This window comes from Pristiophorus japonicus, chromosome 4 (assembly GCF_044704955.1).
Source record: "Pristiophorus japonicus isolate sPriJap1 chromosome 4, sPriJap1.hap1, whole genome shotgun sequence".
In the NCBI taxonomy this organism is placed as follows: domain Eukaryota; kingdom Metazoa; phylum Chordata; class Chondrichthyes; family Pristiophoridae; genus Pristiophorus; species Pristiophorus japonicus.
In genome coordinates, this window is record NC_091980.1 from 112804432 (window position 1) to 112831132 (window position 26701).

The following is a 26701-nucleotide window of genomic DNA, read 5'->3' on the forward strand; positions in this document are numbered from 1 at the left end:
TGGTAATTAAAATGCCTGCAAGTGCTCATTAAAGCGGTTGCATGGCATTTTGCTGGCTCGTGCTTGTCCAAATGCCCTCTCCTAACAGCGACCAGCTATTTAGGAGTAAACAGGGCGCTGATGTTGTTTTTAAATGCTACTTAAAGGGATACTCACAATTTCATGTTCACTTGCTGCTGGAGCTGTGAAGAGAACTTCTAAAACACAGCAGGGGACTTTTTGGGACACTTTATCAAGACATCACTAACATTCTAGCACTATTTATTCCTGAAATTCTCTGAGGACTTCACCTAAAAAGAGTAAGCACTGTGCAACTTCACCTTATAAGAGTCATCAGGAGAAAGGGAGTGTTTGATCATGTGAACTCTGTTAAGGGTCCTCCTCGTTCTGGACAAGGAATGGGAGGAGGACATGAGGCCAGGCAGAGCATCACCAGCTATTGCAGGAAAGAGGGACAGGAAGGCGAGGTGTCATCCTTACCCCTTGCAGTTACAGAGCATCCGTTTTCCCTGGACCTCCTCCACAATGACCACCAATGCCGTGTCCGAGAACCTGTGAGCCACTCCCTCGGTCCCTGAGCCATCCTGAAATGTGCTGCTGTGTACCAACCAGAGCACTCCACATCTTCAATGGAAGTGGATGGGAGGAGGCCAATAATACTGCTCCATGAAAAATGTGTCTAATCTGTAGTTGAGAGCTAAACCTGTAGATGTCTGTTCAGCATCTTCAGGCACATTCAAATTACAGTAATCAGCAGCTAGATCCAACATTGTGTGCTAAATTCAGACTTTCAAACAGGTATGTCTTATTAGCACTGCACACACTTAGGGCACGATTTCCTCTACCAAGGTGGGAAATGTCAGGGGCAGATTCAAACTCCGTTCCTGGCTCCATGTTGGCTTCCCCTATGACTTTCCCCTCATTGGGCTTGTTAAGTCTGCCCTGCGAGGTTCCCAGCCAATTAAAAGGAAGCGAGTCTGATGACATCATTTAATGTCACGTCATCAGCCTGTTTCCTTAAAGGGACCATGCCCACATACAGTTTGACAGTTGTGCTGTCAGTGTTCTACAGCATTGAGCCGTTGCAATCTGCATCAGTCAGTTTACTTCACGATTATCAAAGATGTAATTGCTCTGCTTTGTGATCACTAAAGTAAAAAGTTGACTTTACTGGAACTGTCACCATAAGAAGTATTTGGATGAGGTCAAGATCATCATCTCTCAAGCACCAGAACTTAGATATTGTAACCTTAATAAGGATGCACTGTTACAGTTCAATGTATTTGAAATGTGACTGGGAGCATGTCTCATGCAAGAAAGTCAATCTTATGCCTCAAAGACTAACTAATAGAGAGAAAATTTATGCCCAGATCAAAAAAAGAACACACTGATGTTGTTTTTGATTTTGGGAAGCCCAAACAGTAAATCTGTGCAAAATAAATTACCATGGAAAATGATTATAAATCATGTGAAGCCTTTTTGAAAAAGAATCTCATTATTGCATCCATAAAGCTCCAGAGATGTGTCTTCAAAGGTCTGAATTCAGTGTTGTGTACAGGAGAAGCAATGAGATCTTTCTTACTGACACCCTGAGCAAACCATATCAATCGCATATGACCACATGTTGAAAATGAGGCAGTCTTGGCACACATTTGGAAGCATGTAAAGAACTCAAAACTGCATATGCTGCAGTATTTAATTATAACTGAGGATGGAATGACCAAAGTTAAGCAAGCTACTGGAGTAAGTGAAGATCTAAAATAGTTGAGAATGACAATTAGTAAATAACTAATAAAGCCTGTATTACGAATTTGAGTCTGCCAATTATACCTTCCCAAAATTAATGGTGTCAATTGCTCCCATCAATAATCACAACATCTAACTTTTAGGTGAGAAAGCAAGTTGTGAGGAGGATGCAAAGAATCTGGAAAGTGATATAGATATGCTAAGTGAGTGGAGTATAATGTGGAAAAATGTGAGGTTATCCACTTTTGTAGGAAAAATAAAAAAACAAATTATTATTTAAATGGGGAAAGATTACAAAATGCTGTGGTACAGAGGGATCTGGGAGTCCTTCTACACGAAACACAAAAGTTAGTGTGCAGGTACAGCAAGTAATCAGGAAGGCGAATGGAATGTTGGCCTTTATTGCAAGGGAGATGGAGTGTAAAAGTAGGGAAGTCCTGCTACAACTGTATAGGGTGTGGTGAGACCAAACCTAGAGTACTGCGCACAGTTTTGGACTCCTTATTTAAGGAGGGATATACTTGCATTGGAGGCAGTTCAGAGAAGGTTCACGAGGTTGATTCCTGAGATGAAGGGGTTGTCATATGAAGAAAGGTTGAGCAGTTGGGCCTATACTCATTGGAGTTTAGAAGACTGAGAGGTGATCTTATTGAATTCTGAGGGGGCTTGACAGGGTAAATACAGAGAGGATGTTTCCCCTCATGGGGGAATCTAGAAATAGGGGGCATATTTTCAGAATAGGGGGTCGCTCATTTAAAACGGAAATGAGGAAGAATTTCTTCTCTCAGAGGGTCATGGATCTTTGGAATTCTCTACCCCAGAGATCTGTGGAGGCTGGATCATTGAATATATTTAAGGTGGAGATAGACAGATTTCTGAATGATAAGGGAGTTAAGGGTTATGGGGAGAGGACAGGAAAGTGGACTTGGGGCCAAGATCAGATCAGCCATAATCTTATTGAATGGCAGAACAGGCTCGAGAGGCCAGATGGCCTACTCCTGCTCCTATTTCTTATGTTCTTATGTTATGGAAGTCGATTTTTACTGTCCTATACGACTTGTACCATAGTGAAACCCAGGAGTGTAACAATGAAACTCTCTGGTGATCCGGCTGCATCTCTATGTTATACACATGTGCACAGCTTCAATCTCTCTGAAGGCAGGGAGTGAACACTAGATGAGGCAAAATTTGGTTTGATTCACAGACTGCTTTTTTCCCCCACAGTAAAGTGAACAGGTATGATCAGAGGTAAGTTCAAGTGGCACAACTTATATCTGCATAATGTCACAAAATTAAAGAACAAGCATTATGATCCTACTTCAGCAAGTCATCTTACTTAACAAACAGAAAAACCTCTTGGAACCGGACCCTCCTGTCCCCCTGAAATCTCATGTCTTTGCAACCTTCAAGCAACACTATGCTTCCTTGACTGACTTTTTGGTGTCTGTATTCAAGATTTTCAAAATGTTCTCTCACAAACAGAGACCAAAGGGTTTTCAAGCACCAAAGTGCCAGGTGTCTTTCTGAATATGCATACATACTAATGAATTGCCTATTGTTCAGGCTATCAGAGCAACAGCTTCCCATTTTGCATATTAATTTCCTCTCCTCTGACTTCGGATTGACAGCCCAACATGGTGCTATCCTGCAAAGCAAATCCTGCAAAGCAAACCCCACCTAGGCAACTTTTTTGTTTCAAAATAACTCCTGTATAGATTCTTTTTGTGTAAAATGGCTATACACGATGGACATACAATCCCTCCACACTGCCATCCCTCACCAGGATGGCCTGCAATGGCCCAAAAAGTCAACAAATACTACCACCTTCCTCTACCTGGCTGAACTTGTTCTCAAATTGAGAAACTCAATTTACATCTCCTCTAGACCCATATTTTGTTTCTTTGCTTGTGCCATAACCATCCCCCTTTGCCTTGCACCATCATTCCATTTGTTATTTAATCTCTCTTGCCTTCCACCCTATCACAGACCTTCCCTTTTGCTCGTTCTTCCCCGCCTCTGTACGTGCTTAAAACCTATTACATTGCTAACTTTTTCTAGTTCTGATGAAAGGCCATTGACCTGAAATGTTAACTCGGTTTGATTTTCCACAGATGCTGCCTGACCTGCTGAGTATTTCCAGCATTTTCTGTTTTATTTCAGATTTCTAGCATCTGCAGTATTTTGCTTTTGTAACTTTTTACTGAACTCCATTCACTTCCTCCAGGTAAAAATTGTTGCCATGGGAACCCACATGGGTCCTGTCTTTTTGTTGGATATATTGAACACTCTTTGTTCCAGTCCTACTCAGGTCCACTTCCAGATCTCTTCTTCCTTTGCATAGATGACTGTGTCGGAACTGTTCCATGCTCTCAACCTGATGTGGATTATTTTTTAATGAATTTTGTTTCAAATTTCTACGCTTACTGTAGCTTTATCTGGAACATCTCTAACACTTCCTTCCTTTCCTGGAGTTCTCAACTCAATCTCTGGGGATAGGCCCACCAATTTCCCTAACAACTAGATTATACTTCTTCCCATCCCATTTCCTGCAAGGCTTCCATTTCCCATTTCCCAGTTTCTCCATCTCTGTTGCATTTGCTCTGATCATACCACCTTCTACACCAGAGCTTCTGAAATGTTCCCCTTTTTCTTTAGCTGAGCATTCCCCATCACCATGGTAGGCAGGTCCCTTGACCTGTCTGTCCCATTTAACATACTTTAGGCCTCATTCCATCTTGCCCCATCCCATAACTGTAAAATATCAATTTCCATCATTTCTGCCACCTCCAACATGATCCCACCACCAAAATATATTCCCTTACCCTTTCCTTTCAGCACACCAAATGGACTGTTCCCTCAAATAAATCCTAGTTCACTCTTCCATCACCCTTAAGACCTGTTTTCCTTTCCCTGGCACCATCCCATGCGAATGCAGTAGATGCAACACTTGCCCATTCACTTTATTCCATATCATTGTCTAGGGCCCCAAACAAACCTTCCGAGTGAGATGATGATTTACTTTTATGTTTTCCAACCGAGTATACTGCATTCGTTGCTCATAATGCACTATCCTATACATCAGGCAAACCAAACGTAGCTCCAGTGATCATTTTGCTAAATGCACCTGTTCCATCCACAAGAACAACTCTGAGATCCCTGTCGCTTGCCACTGCAATTGTCCATACTACTTCCACTTTGACCTTTCCGTTCTTGGTCTTCGACACTGTTCTAGAAACACTCAATGCAATCTCAAGGAACAGCACCTCATGTTTCTACCTGGCACTTTACAGCCCTTGGCTGTAGTGACTTTAATAACTTTAGAGCGCAACCACAGCTCCTTACTTTCTCCCTGACTACAGGTGCTGGTAAAATAGGATACATGTACCAGCATTTCTGGGGATGGGGGAGGGAGTGGATTGATATTTTGGGATGCAGATCCCTCATCAATACACTGCTGGTGGAGTACTTATGCTGACCTGCCTTTTGCTTCCACCAGTAGCTCTGTTTTTCCAGGTTTTCATGCTTCCCCTCTCTAATTTAACTAACATGCTTTAACTATTCATATATTCTCTGTCATGTAAATTTTAATTAATTCTTTAATTTCTCTGATCATGCCTCCTTTTGTCTTATACTATTGTCTCTTATGTTGGTTAACCACCTCCTTTTCTCCACATAATCAATCATTCAGCTCAGTCTTTATATTTTCTTGTGTATATGTTCCCACCTCCCTTTCCCTTGCTCTGTTCCTTTTGATAAGCTGTTCATCTGTAACTTCTTCCAGTTTAAAAACTGAAAACTTGTCACATTATAAAACATTAAACCACAACATTGAAGAACTTGCCTTTTTTATGTCATCCAGGGTGTGTATTTCAGGGGAAAGGCCTCCATGTACACAAAGAAATTGTTGGTTCATCAGTGCAGCGAGGGGAAGGCAGTCAAAAGCTTCCATACATGCATCGTATATCTGTTCTGAATACTTGATTTTACCTGAGGAAGACAGTTCCATGTTGATTTTAATATGTTAAAAATAATGTTTAAAATTTGAGATATCATAATAAACTAGCATGAAAGATCAGATGTATTTATTTTACAAGATAAGCATCATGGGTAAAACTTTTTGGGGGTAATTTTCAACTTCACCACCTAGATGGTAACTTGGCAGAGTGAACTGCCCATCCATTGTTGAACCTATCTGATTTTAATTCCATTGAAACCTTCACCTAATTTACTTTTACATTTTGCAGGAGAAACTTTTGTATAGTGTCCATTAGAGGCAGGAAACCAGAATTTGCATTTCAGATATTCAAGATCTGACCCTAAAGAGGAGCAGACCATGGAATGCTGGTAAGGAACTCTACTCTAGCCGTGGGAGGTGGCAAGATCGGTGGGACACTGCAGTCAGCACTCAGCAGGTGCACACCTATGAAGCTGCACATAGCCACAAGTTTCCACATACTTGTCTGCCTCCTTAATTCTAGGGGGTTATCCTCACCCATTCTAAGCTTCTGCACTGCAGATGATGAAGAGGAGGAAGATGAGGATAAACATGAGGAGGAAGAGCAGGAGGACTATGATGATGATAACTATGAAAATAATGAGGAGGGAGAGGATATTGAGGAGAATGCCACACAGGAGTCCTGGATCAAGATCCTGCCTCATGTTCCTCTGCCACAAACTCTTCATTTTTATCCACTACATCACTTACTTTCTTACTCCCATGGACCAATTCAGATACTTTCACCCAGACGAATTAGACAGCATCAGTGAGGATGTGGCTCCAGGTGATTTATAAAGCTTGCACGCTTCGGTGAAGGTGTTGACGATGGTTTGGAGCTCAACCTCCGAGTGTGCGCAAATGCAAGCGTCGTCTGCATATTGTAATTCAATGACAGGATGCGATGACCTTGGACCTGGACTGGAGGCGACGAAGGTTGAACAATTTCCCGTTTGTTCTGTAGATTAGCTCCACTCCAGTGGGGAGCTTATTGAGGGTGAGATGAAGCGTTGCAGCAAGGAAGATCGAGAAGAGCATTGGTGCGATGACACGGCCTTGTTTGACCCCAGTCTGTACATGTATTGGGTTTGTGGTGGATCCGTTGGTCAGGATCACAGCTTGCAAGTCATCGTGAAGCAGGTGGAGGATGGTGACGAACCTTTGAGGGCTGCCGAATTTGATGAGGACACTCCATAATCCTTCCCGGTTGACAGTGTCGAAGGCTTTTGTGAGGTCAAAGAAGGCCACGTACAGAGGTTGGTGCTGCTCCCTGCATTTTTGTTGAATTTGACGCGCGGTGAAGATCATGTCCATTGTGCCCCTTAGTGAGCGGAATCTGAATTGTGACTCTGGGAGGAGCTCTTCAGCCACTGGGAGAAGGCAATTGAGGAGGAATTTTGTGATGACTTTCCCTGTGGCAAACAGCAGGGAAACTCTTCTGTAATTATCGCAATCGGACTTGTCACCTTTCTTGAAGATAGTCACAATTACAGCGTCCCTGAGATCCTCTAGCATGCTCTCCCCCTTCCAAATAAGAGAAATTAGTTCATAGATTTGTGCCAATAGTGCTTCTCTGCCACACTTTAGTGCTTCGGCGGGGATTCCATCTGCTCCTGAGGCCTTGTTGTTCTTCAGTTGTCGGCCTGGGGTTGTGCTGAGGTGGTGGTGGGTAGCTTGTTGCGGGATGGAGTCGAGAACACTCACGTCGAAGTCAGAGTCTTGGTTAAGGAGGTCTTCGAATTGCTCCGTCCAGCGGGCACTGATGTCTCTCTGTCCTTGATGAGTACCTCTCCGTTCTTGGCCCTCAGTAGGGTAGGACCTTGGATGCTTGACTGTGCCGTGGTTATCAGCTAGTTGCTGGATCTCCTGCGCTTTTTCCACCCACCATCTGTTCTTTAGGTCGCAAGTTTTATGTTGGCCTTCAGACATCTGTAGAGCTGCTTTCTTGCTCTCGAGGACAGTTCTACAGAAGCTCTGGAGCTCTGATGGCAAATTAGGCCGCAACCTGTATACCTGATCCAGGTCCCAGTAGAATGTTGACAGTTAAATTGGACCTGCATATACCAGGTATTCGGCCTTGCGTCATACAGCAGCAATGGGAAAATTAGACCATATCCTGCTTACCAGCTTTCAAACATTGGGGCTGGGGAGCAGGCTTCTGTCTTTCATGGCTTTTAAAGATCTGATAGTTGCAATTAGACTGGTCAGTTCACTGATTACTGGGGAAATTGATTCTAGTCCCAATGGAATGATAACAATTGGAGTGAACCAGCACAAGTCAAGCATCTGGCCTTCTCCCATAGAGCATCATATAAGTGGCACATGGGAGGCAACATCAGGTTGCTCAGGCAGAAGCTCCAGAGCAGCCCCCAGCAGTGTATCTCTCCAAGAACTAAGCTCCCATAAGAGGAATATCACCTCAGTCCCATGACACTTTTGCATATCATGAGTGGCCAACTACCTAATGCTCCTGATTGTTATCCAGCAACCCCTAATGCAAGTTCCTGTGTAAAAATTAGGTGAGAACAGGAATGAAGTTGCTGTGATGCCCTGAGTTCAAACAGTAGGCCAACATTCACTTACTAGATTAACACATAAACAATGGCCACTTGAGCAAGGTCCCGGAATAAGCTGGCTACCCATGGAGCCATACCTCAGCAAGGTATCAACATAATCAGGTGAATTGAGGAAAACTGACATAGAGAAAGAACAAACTTTGTACCTTTGGTTTATTCTGCGAGATCTATTGCTAGCTAAAATTTCAACTTTGACTAAGTTGCATATTTATTCCTACTTCTTTCTCTCAAAAAACAATTCTGCCCTGTCCACATATGGCTGCTGTCCTTCCAAATTCCACCTTCATGACATCATCATTCTCAAAGCCTAAAAGTAATCAATAATATATTTTTTAAGTTAATCCTGATTTCTGTGATGTCTACACAGCAAACATGATTCCTGAAACTGTTATGTTTCTAAAGCACAATATTAACTTCAAAATTCAGTCACAAAATATACTCCCCATTACAACTTTAAATGTCCATACATACATCAGGTGGCGATGTACTGTTTTGGAAGATAGTGGTGGTTCTAATTAAACTGATTCTCCTGGTCTATAATTACATTGTAGCCCCCAAGCTACATAGGAGTCTTCAAAGCAGTAGTTTCAAAAGGGCAGATAATATTAAAATAAAGAGGTAAATTATTTGAATTGTTAATGAGAAATATTGGGATTCTTTTTCGGATAGAACATATGAACTCAAAAATGTACTATTTTTATGAAGCTTGAAGAAAATAATTATTTTCCTATTAGGGATAACACATTCACAAACTACAGTAATTAGACTTAATTTACTTACCCAATTAGATAAATAAAAAAATACACATTATTCTTTGTTAAGTTCATAAAAAGTATTATTAATAGCTAATATACAATGATTACACACATATTTGTAATGGTTTAAGTCAAGCTCTTATAGATGGTTGTCTTGGATCACAAATTAATGTGATTTCTATCAGTAACTTTTCCACTGCTAATGCATCTGTCCTTAACTCCATGATTTTCAAGCTTTTATTAAGTAGTAATCGTTTCTTAATACAGCGCTTTTTGTAATATGGAATAAAGCATCGTTGTAGTCTTAATTTTTTTTAAACTCTCAAAATGAGCATGGTTTTTACACATTATTATAACACTGAAGAAGCAAATCTGAATTTGATATATTTCAACTTCAATATGTGTTAGACTTAAATTAGGAAATCAATAAAAGTAAAATAGTTTAATGTCTGAAAGGCTAGATCTATTCCAAAAGACATTCTTCATTTCAACAAAAGAATTTGATTAATTAGAGAATATTCATTGTTATGGTTGGTGGAATCTTGTGCAATGGGGAGGAAAGTTACTGTGAATCAAACAAGTGAGAGAGGTAATAGAAGCTCATCCAGTGAACTCAGGAAAGCTTATATTTTACTGGTAGATTTCTGGATATACAGACAACCCCACATGCGAACACGATACAACAAAGAGGTAAAAATAATTGTATTGGAACGATGCAATCATGTCAGGTTATAAATATATGACTAAAGACTTTTTGATTATTTTGTTCTTTAATCAACTAAATTAATCTACTTTGGTTACTAACTGTTTTGCCATGTCACTGTTTAGTAAATATGACTGTTCCCAAAAACTGATCTCACATAATAATAAAATAGCAGTAAGTTAATAACAAGAACCCTCTCCATTCATTAAGATATATTAAGACGACCATACTAATCATGTTATCTGCAAAGTAAATTACATACAGTTGGGAACATAGAAATATCTCCTCAGAATATTACCTTGAAACATTCCACTTGTGTTTCAGTTAGTTTGAGTGCCCCATTTTAATTTCTATCTTATAATTCTATATTTGAAATTGTGTGTTTAACAATGTACTGTAAGAATTTAAAAGATTAAAGGAATGACTAGAACACTTTTAACACTGAATGTAAATGAGATCTGCTGGCCAGATTAACACAGTGGTAAACTTTGTTGGCATAAATTGAACAGAATTTACAGTAAAGAGATGTTAATGTAGGAAAGTGTGTTGTGGTGTAAGGGTACTTACATTCTTGTTTGAAAGTGAAATATTCTGTCAAATGTCTACATTCGTGGTTTCCACGGAGTAAAAACAGTGTCTTTGGATACAGGATTTTCAATGACCACAGATACAAAACACACTGTATAGAAATAAATAATTTAGGAAATTATTTTAAGATGGTAATAAACAGCATGTATAATATATTTTCCAAAATACTCAAATACCATGACAATATATAATCCATACAGCCAATGTCAGTCATGTCAGCTTTTTGTAACTCTGATTACTTAATGTACTCTATAATTTTTTATAATTTTCATATTTTGTCACATAATTTCTGAAAATGTTTCTTTGTCAAATGTCATGTTGCTACTAATAATATAAAGCAAACATGTACTTGGTATTAAAGCATTAACATATTAAAACTACTTTTTGAATGCAGAGTATTTCTATGGTATCCTGTGTACCATAAAGATAAGGTAGACAAGTCACATATTTTAAGCAATTTTCAATGTAATAGAGAAACAGTTTATTACTGCTAATCAGTGCCTGTCTCTCCACTGTGAATAATGCAGTCGTCTAGGCCAGTATTTTGCAGTCATAAATATTAGACCCTCTACACTGTGTCTCTACACAATGGTCGATGTCACAACAAAAGCATTTCTATTAGCATTCTGCCCTTTGATTGTTAAACTGAAATAGCATGACAAGATTTAGATCATAATGTGAATGAGGCCATTTTTAAACATCTTTTTCAGGATTACATGACAGAAAGTATGTCGAAAGCAATTGTTGCTAAATTATTACGATTCAACTTCAAAACCTTATGAAGTCACCTTAAAATAGTAGCAAGCTTTTAGCTGATGTAATGTAAAATAAAAGGTGCATACAAATTATTTTCAGGCCCAAGAGCAATACAGGTACAACGTCCCGAATCAGTCAGTCCGAAAACCGGAATTGTCTGAAAACCAGACATTTTGAGATAGCAACATCAGGCCGCAAGGGATGAGGAAACCGGTAAAAACTGCAGCGCGGGGGGCCGTGGGCGGCGAGAATTGGCAAGCGGCGAGGGACAGAGGAGTTGCGGGAATCTGTGAGTGGCGAGGATTGGTGGATCAGCAGGCGGCGAGGAGCGGAGGATTGGCAGGCGGCGAGGAGCGTCAACAGCGAGGTCTGAAATCCGTCAAAATCCAAAAACCGGCATGGTCTCGGTCCCGAGATTGACGGATTTCAGATATTGTACCAGTACTTAAAAAAAAATTTATTCATGGAATGCAGGCATCACTGACAAGGCTGCATGCATTGCCCACTCCTAGATGCTGTTGTGATGATCATAACTACTATACTAGTGCTGGTAGGGTGCTTCCCCTGGCTGAGTAGTCTAGAACTAAGGGTCACAGTCTCAGAATAAGGGATCGGCCATTTAGGACTGAGATGAGGAGACATTTCTTCACTCAAGGGCTGTGAATCTTTGGAATTTTCTACCCCAGAAAGCTGTGAATGCTTAGCCATTGAGTATATTCAAGACAGAGTTCGATAATTTTTTGGATATTAAGGGAAACAAGGGATATGGGGATAGTGCAGAATGGTGGAGTTGAGGTAGAAGATCAGCCATGATCTTATTGAATGGCGGAGCAGGCTCAAAGGACCGAATGGCCTACTCCTGCTCCTATTTCTTATGTTTTTATGGGTGTATCTCTAAAGGGGAGGACATTTCCTATCCCAAACCATTAACATGATCCAGAAGCACCCCCAACAAAGCCTGACCTCCTAGTACTGGAGAGCAACAGCCAGAAAGACCCAAGGCAGAAAATACTTGATAGGGGATATGATAGAGGTGTTTAAAATTATGAAAAAGTTTAGCCAAATTAAACCCAAGTAAGCTTTTCTACCATGTACAGAGTTTAAGCACAAGGGGTTACATTTACAATAGGAAATGCAGGAAGAACTTCTTTCACTAAAAGTGTGGCAAGTATGTGAAACAGACTACCATCTTGGATAGTAGAACAACAATGGGTTTCATGAAGGAACGAGACAGATTCTTGACAACACATGAAATTCACGGTTATTAGGGATGCACCAAGTGAACATTTTGGAATGGTGGGCTTGATGGACCATGCGTCTTCTATTGAAACTGACTATTACCATGTAACTTTTATTTTGGTGCAAAAGCAATAATACATCTTTAGATTTAAACATATTAATAATAGCAAAGAAAGGACAGAATGGTGTTGCTTCATCTAAAAATATAACTCACACAGATTAATGATCTGAAGATAAATTAGGCCATACTTTCTTGATATCAGTAAATGTACTTAAAACAATCTTAGAGCTATACATTTTACTATATGACATAAAATTCTATTCAGGGAACATATTCACGTTTAAAATAATTGTGTGTGTGTGTGTGTGTGTGTGTGTGTGTGTGTGTGTAACATAAATTCCATGCTATTCAATGCTTTCTATATACATAGAGTACTTGCCTCAATACTGAAGTAGCCCCTGTCCACATAGTCTCCCAGAAAGAGGTAGCGAGTAGTGGCTGGTGACCCACCCACTTCAAAGAGCTTCATCAGGTCAAAGAACTGACCATGAATGTCTCCACAAACTAGGAAACAAAATACAGGGATTTACTTAACTAGGTGGCTTTGTAACTTTTAATATATTGCAAAGTTAGGCTAAACTTAGATATAATGCTCCACTCAATTGTTTAGTTTATGACATTAACAGCTATTGTCCGTAGAATGAGTACTGATTTTTAATACATAATTCTGTGTGATAAATTGGCATTCTATATGCCTATAAAGTGCAAATAAAACCCAACTTTGAATTTTATAAAACACTTTCCATGGACTACTTCAGATTTCAAGGCTGAACAGTAATTCACTTGACCCTAACTTGTACTGTACCTACAAGCACAATCAGTGAGGAGACCAGTTAATGCTTCAGTATACAGCATTTTCAAAATGACTTCTTGAAGCTAATACTGTTTTAATCATGATGCATAGTGTCCTGGAATCATATCAACTAGAAACTAAGAATAACATAACATGCAGGTACAACAAGCTATAAGGAAGGCAAATGGTATGTTAACCTTTATTGCAAGAGGGTTGGAGTATAAGAGTAAGGAAGTCTTGCTGCAATTATATAGGGCTTTGGTGAGGCACACCTGGAGTACTATGTACAGTTTTGGTCTCCTTACCTAATGAAGGATATATTTGCCTTAGCGGGGACACAACAAAGGCTCACTAGATTGATTCCTGGGATGAGAGGGTTATCCTATGAGGAGAGATTGTGCAGAATGAGCCTATATTCTCTGATGTTTAGAAGAATGAGAGATGATCATATTGAAACATATAACATTTTTAGACGGCTTGACAAGGTAGATGCTGAGAGGCTGTTTTCTCTGGCTGGAGAGTCTGGAACTAGGGGTCATGATCTCAGAATAAGGGATTGGCCATATAGGACTGAGATGAGGAGAAACCTCTTCACTCAGAGGGTTTGGAATTCTCTACCCCAGAGGGCTGTGGATGCTCAGTCGTTGAGGAGATTCAAGACTGAGATCGATAGATTTTCGGGCACTAAGGGGATATGGGGATAGGGTGAGAAATTGAAGTTTAGGTAGAAGATCAACTATGAATGGCAAAGAAGGCCCGAGGGGCATTATGGCCTTCTCCTGCTCCAATTTCTTATGTTCTTATGTTAACTCATCTGCTTTATGATTCTGATCAGCCACTGAAGAGTGATCAATCTGGCAATCATGCAAGGAATGGATTAAAGCCTGCACTGTCAAAGATAAAAAAAACAATTGAGACGCAAGGCCCAAGTTTCAAGACTGCTTAAAATGTGTACTTAAATTTTATTTGCAGTTTTAATGCATAGTTTGACATGAAAATAACACACGCACTATTTTCAACACAAAATGGAACTTATGCAACCCTGTGAAAATAAGTTATGAAGTATCACAAGAGAATCCCGTATCCTGTGTATATAAGTTATGTAATAGCACAAGAGTACAACATCATACTTACTAACAGCATATATAAACAATGTTGTAAGAAGTTAGCATATTCAGGAAATTACAAACATTTCTTATTACTGAACTGCGAAACCTTGAGAGTTTTCAAGGCTGCTATATTTTGTAATGGATGGACTTGTTACCGATAAGGTACATTTCTTTACAGTAGCTTAACCTTGCCTTGAGAAGAGAAATCGAAACTCCACAGTCTTAAAGCTCAAAATACTCTTAAGGGAAAATCTCTCAACAAGATCCAATTAGGAAGGTTCAGTAAATGTCATTGCAGAGCCCCTATCTATTCCAAATTTGACCCTCATTATTTTAACTCAACTTTAGGATCATTTTCTCAGTTCCAAGCAGAATGGCAGGTCAGGTAGAATTTCAATACTTCTGGAGGAAAAAAAAATCCATCCAATTTTCCACCATATTGTCCATCATGATGAGGCAAGAACATTTGGCAGACAGAGAACTAAGATATCGAATCAGCAGCCGGTTGTACTTATTTCAATTTCTACCATAACCAATGGGTTTGGCTCAGCTGATTTATGGAAATTAACTATTTCACTACACAAGTACAAAAAGGAAGGCAAGCATTTATATAGCACCTTATTCCTACATTACAATTGTGACTACACTTCGAAAAGTACTTCATTAGCTGAAAAGCGTTTTGGGATGTCCTGTGGTCATGAAAAAGTGCTATATGAATGCAAGTCTTTCTTTCTTCACCTGATCACCTATGCAGAGTCAGAAATACTTTGAATCTTTGAACTGAGTGACCGTTGTTATGCAGTATAAGCAAAAAAGAGCAGAAAATTGTGTTAAGACAAGACAACTGGTGTAAACCAAAATTATCTTGAATTACTCTCAAAGGGCTTAAATGTGGCTCACCCGGTTTTTTGGCGCACTCACATGAGATGCGCCGACTTCCTAGGATCAAAATGGTGCCAAAAAGATATCCCCGGATTCTGACCCCTCTGTCGACTCTCCCAGGGCTTGGTGCAGCGTAGCGAGTCCATTGGGGGGGGGGGGGGGGTGGAGCTAGGGCCCTGCACCTAAAGGAGTGCCGGCAGCTGACCGCATGCGTAGTAGCTCCTCCCATGATGATGATGATGCGTGCTGCAGCGTGGGACCTGATGCGTCCAGCCCGGCCAAGTGGCCTGCCTACCCGCGCTGAGACTACAAAAAACTGGTTGGTGGGGAGGAGGAGAGTTTTGATCTGGGAGGGGAGGAGAGTTTTGATGGAGGTGGGGGGGAGGGGAGGAGAGTTTTGATGGGGGTGGGGGGGAGGGAAAGGAGGAGAGTTTTGATCCGGAAGGGGGGGTGGTGGGGGGAGGAGAGAGGAGAGTTTTGGAGGGGTGGGCGGGAAGGGTATGATAACTGTGTAGCCAGTAATTTTAATGAGCTTACTCAAGACTTTCGTTAACCCTGTTGATGAAAATACTTTCCTACGAGCAGGAGGAACTTCTATTTTTTTATTTGGATATTTTGAAAAAATGGTGTAAATATGTTTTGTCTCTTTACTTCTTTTATTTTTGTAGTTTACGCTTCTATGAATGCTTCTGTTGTATAGTAAATTAACTTTGCGAAATTTGTCAGTCTTGTATAGCTGTTTGATCCTATTCACATTCTTGAATCAAGTCATTAAGTACCTACCTGCGCTGATTTCTTAACTCTCCGCAAGGGTTTTCTGTGCAGCCACAAGTGGCTACATACGCTGGCCTAAGTTAGTTTGGAGCAACTATTAGCTGTCCAAACTGGCTTAAATGGCCAAAACGGGCGTAGGTGGCTGGTAACGCCCCCTTTTGACTAAACTAAAAAAATCCTAACTAACTCACTTACACTGGCGTAAATTGAATGTGCAAAATGGGGATTTTTAAGATACTCCAGAAAAATCAAGTTGCTCCAAAAAAAAACGGAGCAACTCCTGGCCAATTTTGGGCCCAACGACTGGTCATTTATTTCTAGGCACTAAAATAAATTCGTACCATAATGAGTTATCAATGTGGTTAGCAAGTGATTTTTAATAAAATGAACAAGGTTTCAAAAGTCAACAAAATATCTGCAAGGTACAGCTAGGCAAAAATAGCTTATAGTACAAAGTAACAGTGCAAACTATTAACTTATTAAAAGAAAAAAGTAAGAAAATTAACGGCAAGAGAAAGACTATCCATAATATTTCACTTCTGGATTCAACACCTCCTCTGAATCATGGAAAATAGAATATGATAGTAACAAATAAAGAAGTTAAAAATAGAAGAGAATGGAGAAGAAAAACATCACAGGAAAAGACAAAGTGTTTAAAATGTTTTATATTTGTTTATAACCGTTTTTACATAGTTATTTCAGTCGCATTGTGTTACCAGTAAATTATGTGCTATTACTTCATTTATAAAAACCTCATCTATTATCATTCATTATTGTCACATTCCTGTTTATGGGAGCTTGCTGTGCACTAATTGGCTGCAGTGTTTCCTACATTACGACAGTGACTACACTTAAAGTATTTCATTGGCTGTAAAGAACTTTAGGATATCCTGAGATCATGAAAAGTGCTATATAAATGCAAGTCTTTTTTTTATTTTTTCTCTCTTCAGGTACTGTCCCCCTCCCTTTCAAGTCTGTTATCAACACACGTCTCCTAAAAAAAAACCACCCTCAATCCCTTTGTCTTTACAAACTACTGCCCAATCGTCAACTTCCTTTTCCTCATCAAGGTCCTTGAACGTGTTGTCACCTCCCAATTCCATGCCTATCTTTCTCGCAAGTCCATGTTTGAACCTCTCTAATCAGGATTCTGCTCATTCCACAGCACTGACACATCTCTAATACAAGTCACAAATGACATCCTGTTGACTGTGGCCATGGTGCACTTTCCCTCCACATCCTTCTAGATCTGCCCACAGCCTTTCACATGGTTTACCACACTATCCTTTTCCAACGCCTCTCCTCAGTTGTCAAACTGAGTGGGTCTGCCTTCATATGCTTAAACTCTGATCTATCCAATCATAGCTGGAGAATCTCCTGAAATGGCTTATCTTCATCCATATGTCCCGTTGCCTCTGGAGTCCTGCAAGGAGAACAGGCAACAGCTACAACAGACCCAGAAATAACAGGAGAAAACCCCCAGCGGTGGAGAGCTTTGGGAACCATAGGTCCATAGTCACTTGTTCCTGCCAAGCATGCTACACTCATCACATGCCATATCTCAAATTACTCATACTATATCCCAACATGCTAATTTCTGAAAGAAATCTATCAAATTTGCATTTGAATGCATCAATTCTATGCTTCTACCAGCTCCCGAGGGAGCTCCGCAAGATCCTACAAATTCCCTGGGAGGAGAGACGCACCAACATTAGCATCCTCGACCAGACCAACATCCCCAGCATTGAAGCACTGACCACACTTGATCAGCTCCGCTGGGCAGGCTACATAGTTCGCACGCCAGACACGAGACTCCCAAAGCAAGTGCTCTACTCGGAACACCTTCACGGCAAACGAGCCAAAGGTGGACAGTGGAAGCGTTACAAGGACACCCTCAAAGCCTCCCTGATAAAGTGCGACATCCCCACTGACACCTGGGAATCCCTGGCCAAAGACCGCCCTAAGTGGAGGAAGTGCATCCAGGAGGCGCTGGGCACCTCAAGTCTCATCACCGAAAGCATGCAGAAATCAAGCGCAGGCAGTGGAAAGAGTGTGCGGCAAACCTGTTCCACCCACCCCTTTCCTCAACAACTATCTGTCCCATCTGTGAGAGAGTCTGTGGCTCTCGTACTGGACTGTTCAGCCACCTAAGAACTAATTTTAAGAGTGGAAGCAAGTCTTCCTCGATTCCAAGGGACTGCCTATGTTGATGATGAGGGAGCCTTACACTAAACATCCGTCAGACAAAGGTCCTCCACCAACCTGACCCCGCCATTCAGCACTGTCTCCCAATCATCAAAATCCATGGTGCGGCCCTGGACAACGTGGACCACTTTCCATACCTCGGGAGCCTATTATCAGCAAGGGCAGACAATGACGACGAGGATCAACACCGCCTCCAGTGTGCCAGCGCAGCCTTCGGCTGCTTGAGGAAAAGAGTGTTTGAAGTTCAGGCCCTCATGGTCTATCGGGCTGTAGTTATACCCGCCCTCCTGTATGGCTCAGAGACATGGACCATATACAGTAGACACCTCAAATCGCTGGAGAAATACCACCAATGATGTCTCCGCAAGATCTTGCAAATCCCCTGGGAGAGCAGACACACCAATGTTAGCGTCCTCAATCAGGCCAACATCCCCAGCATCGAAACACTGACCACACTCCACCTGCTCCGTTGGGCGGGCCGCATTGTTCGCATGCCTGACAGAAGACTCCCAAAGCAAGAGCTCTACTCTGAACTCCTGCATGGCAAGCGAGCCCAAGGTGGGCAGAAGAAATGTTTCAAGGACACCCTCAAAGCCTCCTTGATAAAATGAAACATCCCCACCAACACCTGGGAGTCTCTTGCCAAAGACCGCCCTAGGTGGAGGAGGTGCATGCAGGAGGGTGCTGAGTACCTCGAGTCTCGTCGTCGAGCGCAGGCAGCGGAAGGAGCGTGTGGCAAACCAGTCCCACCCACCCTTTCCTTCAACGACTGTCTGTCCCAACTGTGATAGATACTGTGGTTCCCATATTGGACTGTTCAGTATTCTAAGAATTTACTTTTAGAGTTCAAGCAAGTCTTCCTCGACTTCGAGGGGCTGCTTATGATGATGATGATGATGATGATGATGAGGGAGCCTGTTCCAGAGATTAACCACTTACTCACTTAAATATTGGCACTGTTTTTAACGGGAGGTGGAGAGGTTGCATTGGCACACTGGAGACAAATTATATATACATGTGTGTCAATGCAGGCAAATCACACCCAAGTCATAGTAATCTTCAACTACAGGTCCACATCTGCACAGTAAGATAATTAAAAAAAAATAACTTACTTAAAAGGCCCATAATTCTTACTGCTAAAATAAAAGATGCACAGTTAAATCATCTGAAGTAATTGGATGTTGTGACTTAGTTTTTTGATTTGTGTTACAAGATTCACAGTGGGTGCAATTTAGAGAGGAATATTTTGCTTAAAAGACAGCAAGTTATTTCAAATATTTAGATGACTATTTACTGCAGGACAACCTTGGATGCACATGAAGTAGAGACATTACATTCCAAATCACCAGCACTGTACCAGATTTTAAAAAATACACGATTGTCAAATAATTTCTGTAGCAGCCCACAGCTGTAATTGAACATTTCACAACACAAGCTAATTCATCCTGCTGAAGATATTTAGCTACGTTATTTTTATCAATGATGGTTTCATACATAGATAGAGGAACCAATATGCCATCTGTAAACCACAGGACTACAGCCTTTGCTATTACACATGCTGCTCATTCACTTACACTGTTATTATTGCTGTGGCATATTCAGCCAATGAGATACAAATATAACTTGAGCTATCACCAGAAACACTTCCATCAAGAATATACAGATCTTCATGGTAAGTGTAAAGTCCTTACTCGACAGCATGAAACCACACGAAGCACATTCTGGGGGACAAGGTCACTCTGTGACCTTAACTCTTTATTCACAGGACTCCAAAGATGATGACCCTACGTGGGACCTCCCTTTTTATACCTGTGTGATCAGGTGAGAAGTGTCTCCCACAAGTTCACCCCTTGTGGTCAAGGTGTGCATCTAGGTTGAGTGTATACAGTAATACAGTGGTGTTACATTGTGGTTACATACATGACATCACCACCCCCCGCACCCTGCCCCGCCACCCCCAAAGTCTTATTTTGTACACAAAGTAATCAGGAGGGCGAATGGAATGTTGGCCTTCATTGCGAGAGGAATGGAGTACAAAAGCAGGGAGGTCCTGCTGCAACTGTATAGGGTATTGTTGAGGCCGCACCTGGAGTACTGCATGCAGTTTTGGTCACCTTACTTAAGGAAGGATATACTGGCTTTGGAGGGGGTACAGAGATGATTCATTAGGCTGATTCCGGAGATGAGGGGGTTACCTTATGATGATAGATTGAGTAGACTGGGTCTTTACTCGTTGGAGTTCAGAAGGATGAGGGGTGATCTTATAGAACCATTTAAAATCATGAAAGGAATAGGCAAGATAGAGGCAGAGAGGTTGTTTCTACTGGTCGGGGAAACTAGAACTAGGGGGCACAGCCTCAAAATACAGGGGAGCCAATTTAAAACCGAGTTGAGAAGGAATTTCTTCTCCCAGAGGGTTGTGAATCTGTGGAATTCTCTGCCCAAGGAAGCAGTTGAGGCTAGCTCATTGAATGTGTTCAAGTCACAGATAGATTTGAAACCAATAAGGGAATTAAGGGTTACGGGGAGAGGGCGGGTAAGTGGAGCTGAGTCCACGGCCAGATCAGCCATGATCTTGTTGAATGGTGGAGCAGGCTCGAGGGGCTAGATGGCCTACTCCTGTTCCTAATTCTTATGTTCTATTGGGATCATAGGTTTAGTCTTTCAGGTGGTCTACGCTCCCTCGTAGAGCACCGCAGTAGGGGCTCTGGTTGTTGGACACTGATGTGAGTGTCTGTCACCTGTGGTGATTTCGGCCTGTCCGGGCTGACCGCAGGGACTGTGCGTTCTTCTGATTGCTCTTGTTGTTCGTTCACTGGCGGTGTTGTGAGCTCCATCTCATGGTCTTCTTCAGGTTCCTCCGTGTCATTGCCGAACCTTTTTTTTTTTACTTGGTCCAGATGCTTACGGCATATCTGACCATTGTTGATTTTTACCACGATGACCCGATTCCCCTCTTTGTCAATTACAGTGCCCTCAAGCTATTTGGGCCCCATGGCGTGATTGTGGACGAATACAGGATCATTTATTTCTATACATCTCCCCCTCGAATTACAGTCATGGTACTCGTTTTGTGACTTGCGCGTGCCCTCAACTATGTCGGTCAGGACTGGGTGAATGAGGGACAACCGAGTTTTGAGTGTCCGTTTCATTAGTAGCTCTGCGGGCGGGACCCCCGTGAGCGAGTGCGGTCGGATCTATATGCCAGCAGGAGACGCGATAGGCGGCATTGTAGGGAGGGTCCTTGAATCCTGAGCATACCTTGCTTAATGATTTGGACACACATTCCGCCTGGCCATTGGAGGCCGGCTTGAACGGCGCAGTCCTGACGTGGTTGATACTATTGCCCGACATATACTCTCAGAATTCATAGCTTGTGAAACATGGGCCATTATCACTAACCAGGATGTCCGACAAGCCATGGATTGCAAAGATCGCATGTAGGCTTTCCACGGTGGTGGATGACATGCATGAATTCAGAATGATGCACTTGATCCATTTTGAGTATGCATCTACCACAATAAAGAACATCTTACCCATGAACGGGTCCGCGTAGTCAACATGAATGTGTGTCCATGGCCTGGTGGGCCAGGGCTACGGGCTGAGCAGGGCCTCCCTGGGGGCATTACCCAGCTGGGCACACGTCGTGCACCTGCGAACATAGTGTTCCAGGTCTGAATCAATTCCAGACCACCAAACGTGTGACCAGGCAATGGCCTTCATCAGCACAATGCCTGGGTGCTCGCTGTGGAGTTCCCTGATGAATGCTTTCCTGCCCTTCTGGGGCATAACTACCTAGCTGCCCCATAGTAGGCAGTCGGCTTGGATGGAGAGCTCATTCATCCGTCTGTGGAACAGTCTTGCCTCCTCAGGGCATGCTCCGTGTGCGGGCGCCCAATCCCCAGTCAGGACACATTTCTTAATCAGGGATAGGAGGGGATCTCTTGTTTGTCCAGATTATGATCTGGCGGGCTGTGATGGGAGAGCCTGCGCTGTCAAAGGCATCGACAGCCATGACCATCTCGGCGCTTTGCTCCACTACCCCATCAGTGGTGGCCAGTGGAAGCCTGCTGAGCGCATCAGCGCAATTTTCAGTGCCGGGCCGGTGCCGGATGGAGTAGTCATAAGCAGCCAGCGTGAGAACCCATCGCTGTATGCGAGCTGATGCGTTGGCATTGATAGCCTTACTGTCTGACAACAGGGATGTTAATGGCTTGTTGTCCATCTCTAATTCAAACTTCCTACCAAAGAGGTACTGATGCATTTTTTTTACACCATAGACACATGCAAGCGCTTCCTTCTTGACCATCCCATATCCCCGTTCTGCTTGAGAGCGCGATCTGGAGGCATAAGCCACAGGTTGTAGTTGACCCTCAGCATTGCCCTGCTGCAACACGCACCCAACCTCATAGGACAATGCATCACATGTCAGAACCAATTTTTTACAGGGGTCTTACAGGGTCAACAACTTGTTTGAACACAGTAGGTTTCGTGTCCGATCAAAAGCCCGTTCCTGACAGTCCCCCCAAAACCAATCACAACCCTTACGCAGGAGCACGTGTAGCGGTTCCAACATCGTGCTCAAGTTCGTCAGAAAGTTCCCGAAATAGTTCAACAGTCCCAGGAATGAACGCAACTCAGATGTGTTGCGGGGCCTGGGTGCTCGTCGAATCGCCTCTGTTTTGGATTCGGTGGGCTGAATCCCATCTGCAGCAACCCTCCTGCCCAGACACTCAACCTCAGGAGCTAAGAACACACATTTAGACTTCTTGAGTAGACTTCCTACCCGGTCCAGTCGGCGCAGCACCTCCTCCCGGTTGTGAGGTGTTCCTTGGTGTCTCGACCCGTGATGAAGATGTCGTCCTGGAATACGATCATTCCAGGAATGGATTTAAGCAGGCTTTCCATTTTTCGTTGAAAAATCGTGGCCACTGATCGAATGCCAAACGGGCACCTGTTATAAACGAACAGTCCCTTGTGCGTGGTGATGGTGGTCAGTAGTTTAGATTCGTCGGCCAGTTCCTGGGTTATATAGGCTGAAGTGAGGTCCAACTTGGTGAACAGCTTGCTGCCTGCCAGCGTGGCGAATAGGTCCTCAGCTCTCGGGAGCGGGTATTGATCTTGTAGGGACACCTGATTGATGGGGGCCTTGTAGTCACCACAGATCCTGACACAGCCATCCGCTTTTAGGACGGGAACGATGGGGCTCACCCAGTCGCTGAATTCAACAGGCGAGATGATGACCTTTCTCAACAGCCGGTCCAATTTGCTCTCGATCTTTTACCGTATCACAGTCGGCACCGCTCTGGCTTTGTGGTGCACTGTCCTGGTGTCCGGGGTGATGTGTATCACTACGTTAGTGCCTTTGAAAGTCCTGACGCCAGGTTGGAATAGTGAATCGAATTGTTGTCGGACTTGTGAGCACGAACTTCGCTCCACAGATGACATTGCGTGAACATTCCCCCATTTCCAGTTCATCTCGGCTAACCAGCTCCTCCCCAACAGTGCGGGACCATTGCCCGGGACAATCCAGAGCGGCAACCGATTCACTAACCCATTGTGTGTGACAGCCAACATTGCACTGCCTAGCACCGGAATGATTTCTTTAGTGTAAGTCCGTAATTGTGTCTCAATGCGTGCTAATTTGGGTCTACTGGCTTTAAGTGGCCTTAGCTTCTCAAATTGCTGAATGCCCATGAGTGACTGGCTGGCCCCAGTGTCCAGCTCCATGCATATAGGGATACCGTTTAATAAAACCCTCATCATCATTGGTGGCGTTCTGGTGTATGAACTGTGAATATTCGCCACATGGACCCACTGAACCTCGGCGTCCATCGATTTGCCCCAAAAGTCATCCTGCCTCAAAGAACCCTCTCCTGGTCCATCCGCCTCATATATTAGTCTGGTTGCAGACTTCCTGCACATTCGAGCTAAGTGGTCACTGAGATTGCAGTTCCTGCAGACAAACTGTTGAAATCTGCAAGATCTAGCTGAGTGTTTTCCCCCACTCCTTCAGCATGAGTTAAAGTTTCCATTGTTGGGAACAAAGAGACTGTTGCCAGACATTCCGCGCTGACTGTCCCTTTGACTGCTCTGAAGTACCATATTAGTGGGTGTCAATGGCCCCATCCTGGGCCGCATTGTCCACTGTGATGGCGTGAATGTCCGTTCAGCCTGCCTTTGTCTCTGTTGAAGTCCTACTCTGGGGTGTATTGCTGCCTGGGGAGTGTCGGACTACCCCTGCCTGCCTGCGGGGCTCTGAGTCGCATTGATAATGTTGACTCCCTGATCCATCGCTGCGTTAGAGGCAGAATTGCACGCGTATATTATTTTCGTCTCTTCCTCCCCCGCCATGAAAGTTTGAGCCATCAACGCCGCCGCTTCCAAGGTCAAATCCTTGGTCTCAATTAATTTGCGGAAAATCCCTGCATGACTGATGCCCTCGATAAAGAAGTCCCTTAGCATCTCCCCCCTGTAGATGTCTGTGAACTGGCAGAGGCTGGCCAAACACCGAAGGTCCGCTACAAAGTCCGGTATGCTCTGTCCTTCACGACGTCGGTGGGTGTAGAATCTGTGTCGGGCCATATGTATGCTACTCGCCGGTTTGAGGTGCTCCCCGATCAATTTGCTAAGTTCTTCAAAGGTTTTGTCCGCCGGCTTTTCGGGTGCTAGTAAGTCCTTCATGAGCGCGTAAGTCTTTGGTCCGCAGCTGGTCAAAATATGAGCCCTTCGCTTGTCGGCCACTGCATCCCCCAGCCATTCTTTCGTAACAATGCTTTGCTGAAGCCTCTTGACAAAATCGTCCCAGTCTTCTCCAACACAGTACCGTTCCTCTGTGCTACCGGTGGCCATTCTTGTGGGCCGTGAATTCCCTTTTCTCGTCGCCAATGTAAAGTCCTTACTCTACAGCATGAAACCACACGAGGCACATTCTGGGGACAAGGTCACTCTGTGACCTCAACTCTTTATTCACAGGACTCCAAAGACGATGACCTTGTGTGGGACCTCCCTTTTTATAACTGTGTGATCAGGTCAGGAGTGTCTCCCACAAGTTCACCTCTTGTGGTCAAGTTGTGCATCTAGGTTGAGTGTATACAGTAATACAGTGGTGTTACATTGTGGTTACATACATGACAGTAAGATAGATTTAACCCAACTTCCTTAACGATTTTGGCCAAGAAATTCATGGCCACCACCAGAACTCGGGTTACCGGCCGTTGAAAATGGCCACAGTGAAACCCAAGAAAAGTTAAAGCTGGGGCTAAAGATTTTTACTGTGTAATATCCTCATGGTGGCGTTAGTGCAGGCCTGGAAGTTGAAGTTCCCATTTTGAAGTGGCGTTCCAGCTTCTAACAGCCTCTGGGAGCGAGGCTGTGGCGTTTGCAAGGAATTGTGGGCAATTAAAAGTGCTATGAATTAAAAGGGCAATACGTTTAGAAATAATGCAAATTAAAATGAAGTGAAAAATGCAGTTTTCAGCCCTTACTGCCTTTTAAAAAAAAAAATTACATTAAAAAGAAGTCCCAAATGGGAGCTTTCAACTCTTAAAGCTGAACCTCAATAAATTGGAAAAATGCCTCAGCACTCACACAAAAGGGTCAGCAAGCTAAGGAAGGGTCACTCAGAGTCTCGCATGCAGCACTCCAGCTTTGTGCAGGGAGTCAACAATGCAAGAGAGGTCCTCTACTCACAGGGGCCGGGAGGCCCTCCAGAAAGAATGATGTGTGACCACATCACCAAGGCTGTCACTGCCAGCAGTGTTGTCCCCACCACCTGGCTCCGGTGCCCAAAGAAGCTTCATGACCTCAGATCACTGATCAAGGTCAGTGAATGCATCTTCAAAAGCCGTCTCCTACCAACTGAATCACTAGCTCCACACTCATCATCATAGGCAGTCCCTCGAAATCAAGGTAGACTTGCTTCTACTCTAAAAGTGAGTTCTCAGGTGACTGTATAGTCCAATACTGGAATTACAGTCTCTGTCACAGGTGGGACAGATAGTTGTTGAAGGAAAGGGTGGGTGGGGAGTCTGGTTTGCCACATGCTCCTTCCACTGCCTGCGCTTGCTTTCTGCATGCTCTCGACGACGAGACTTGTGGTGCTCAGCATCCTCCCGGATGCTCTTCCTCCACTTAGGGCTGTCTTTGGCCAGGGACTCCCAGGTGTCGGTGGGGATGTTGCACTTTATCAAGGAGGCTTTGAGGGTGTCCTTGAAACATTTCCTCTGCCCATCTGGGGATCGCCTGCCGTGTAGGAGTTCCAAATAGAGCGCTTGCTTTGGGAGTCTTGTGTCGGACATGCGGACAATATGGCCCGCCCAACGGAGCTGGTCAAGTGTGGCCAGTGCTTCGATGCTGGGAATGTTGGCCTGATCGAGAACACTGTTGTTGTCCTCCCAGGGGATTTGCAGGATCATGCGGAGACATTGTTGGTCGTACTTCTCCAGCAATTTGAGGTGTCTACTGTATATGGAGTATCTCCAAGATGGCGGATGGGATAGCAGCTCCCTAGGGAGCTCA

The 26701-nt window shown here is 43.3% G+C and overlaps 1 protein-coding gene across 3 annotated transcripts in view; it reads right to left on the reverse strand.

Annotated features, from left to right (window-relative positions):
• The window catches only part of LOC139263032 (protein phosphatase 3 catalytic subunit alpha-like), a 585203-nt gene that overhangs the window by 146032 nt on the left and 412470 nt on the right, over nt 1-26701 (reverse strand). For 2 of the 3 annotated variants that reach the window (XM_070878500.1, XM_070878499.1), the window contains exons 3-5: nt 12798-12922; nt 10342-10453; nt 5588-5733 (exon numbers count right to left, since the gene is read on the reverse strand). In XM_070878500.1, coding sequence (XP_070734601.1) covers nt 5588-5733; nt 10342-10453; nt 12798-12922 — 383 coding nt within the window. Of the gene's footprint in view, nt 1-5587; nt 5734-10341; nt 10454-12797; nt 12923-13516; nt 13569-26701 lie in introns of those variants that run through there. The other variant, XM_070878501.1, reaches the window with a different exon arrangement.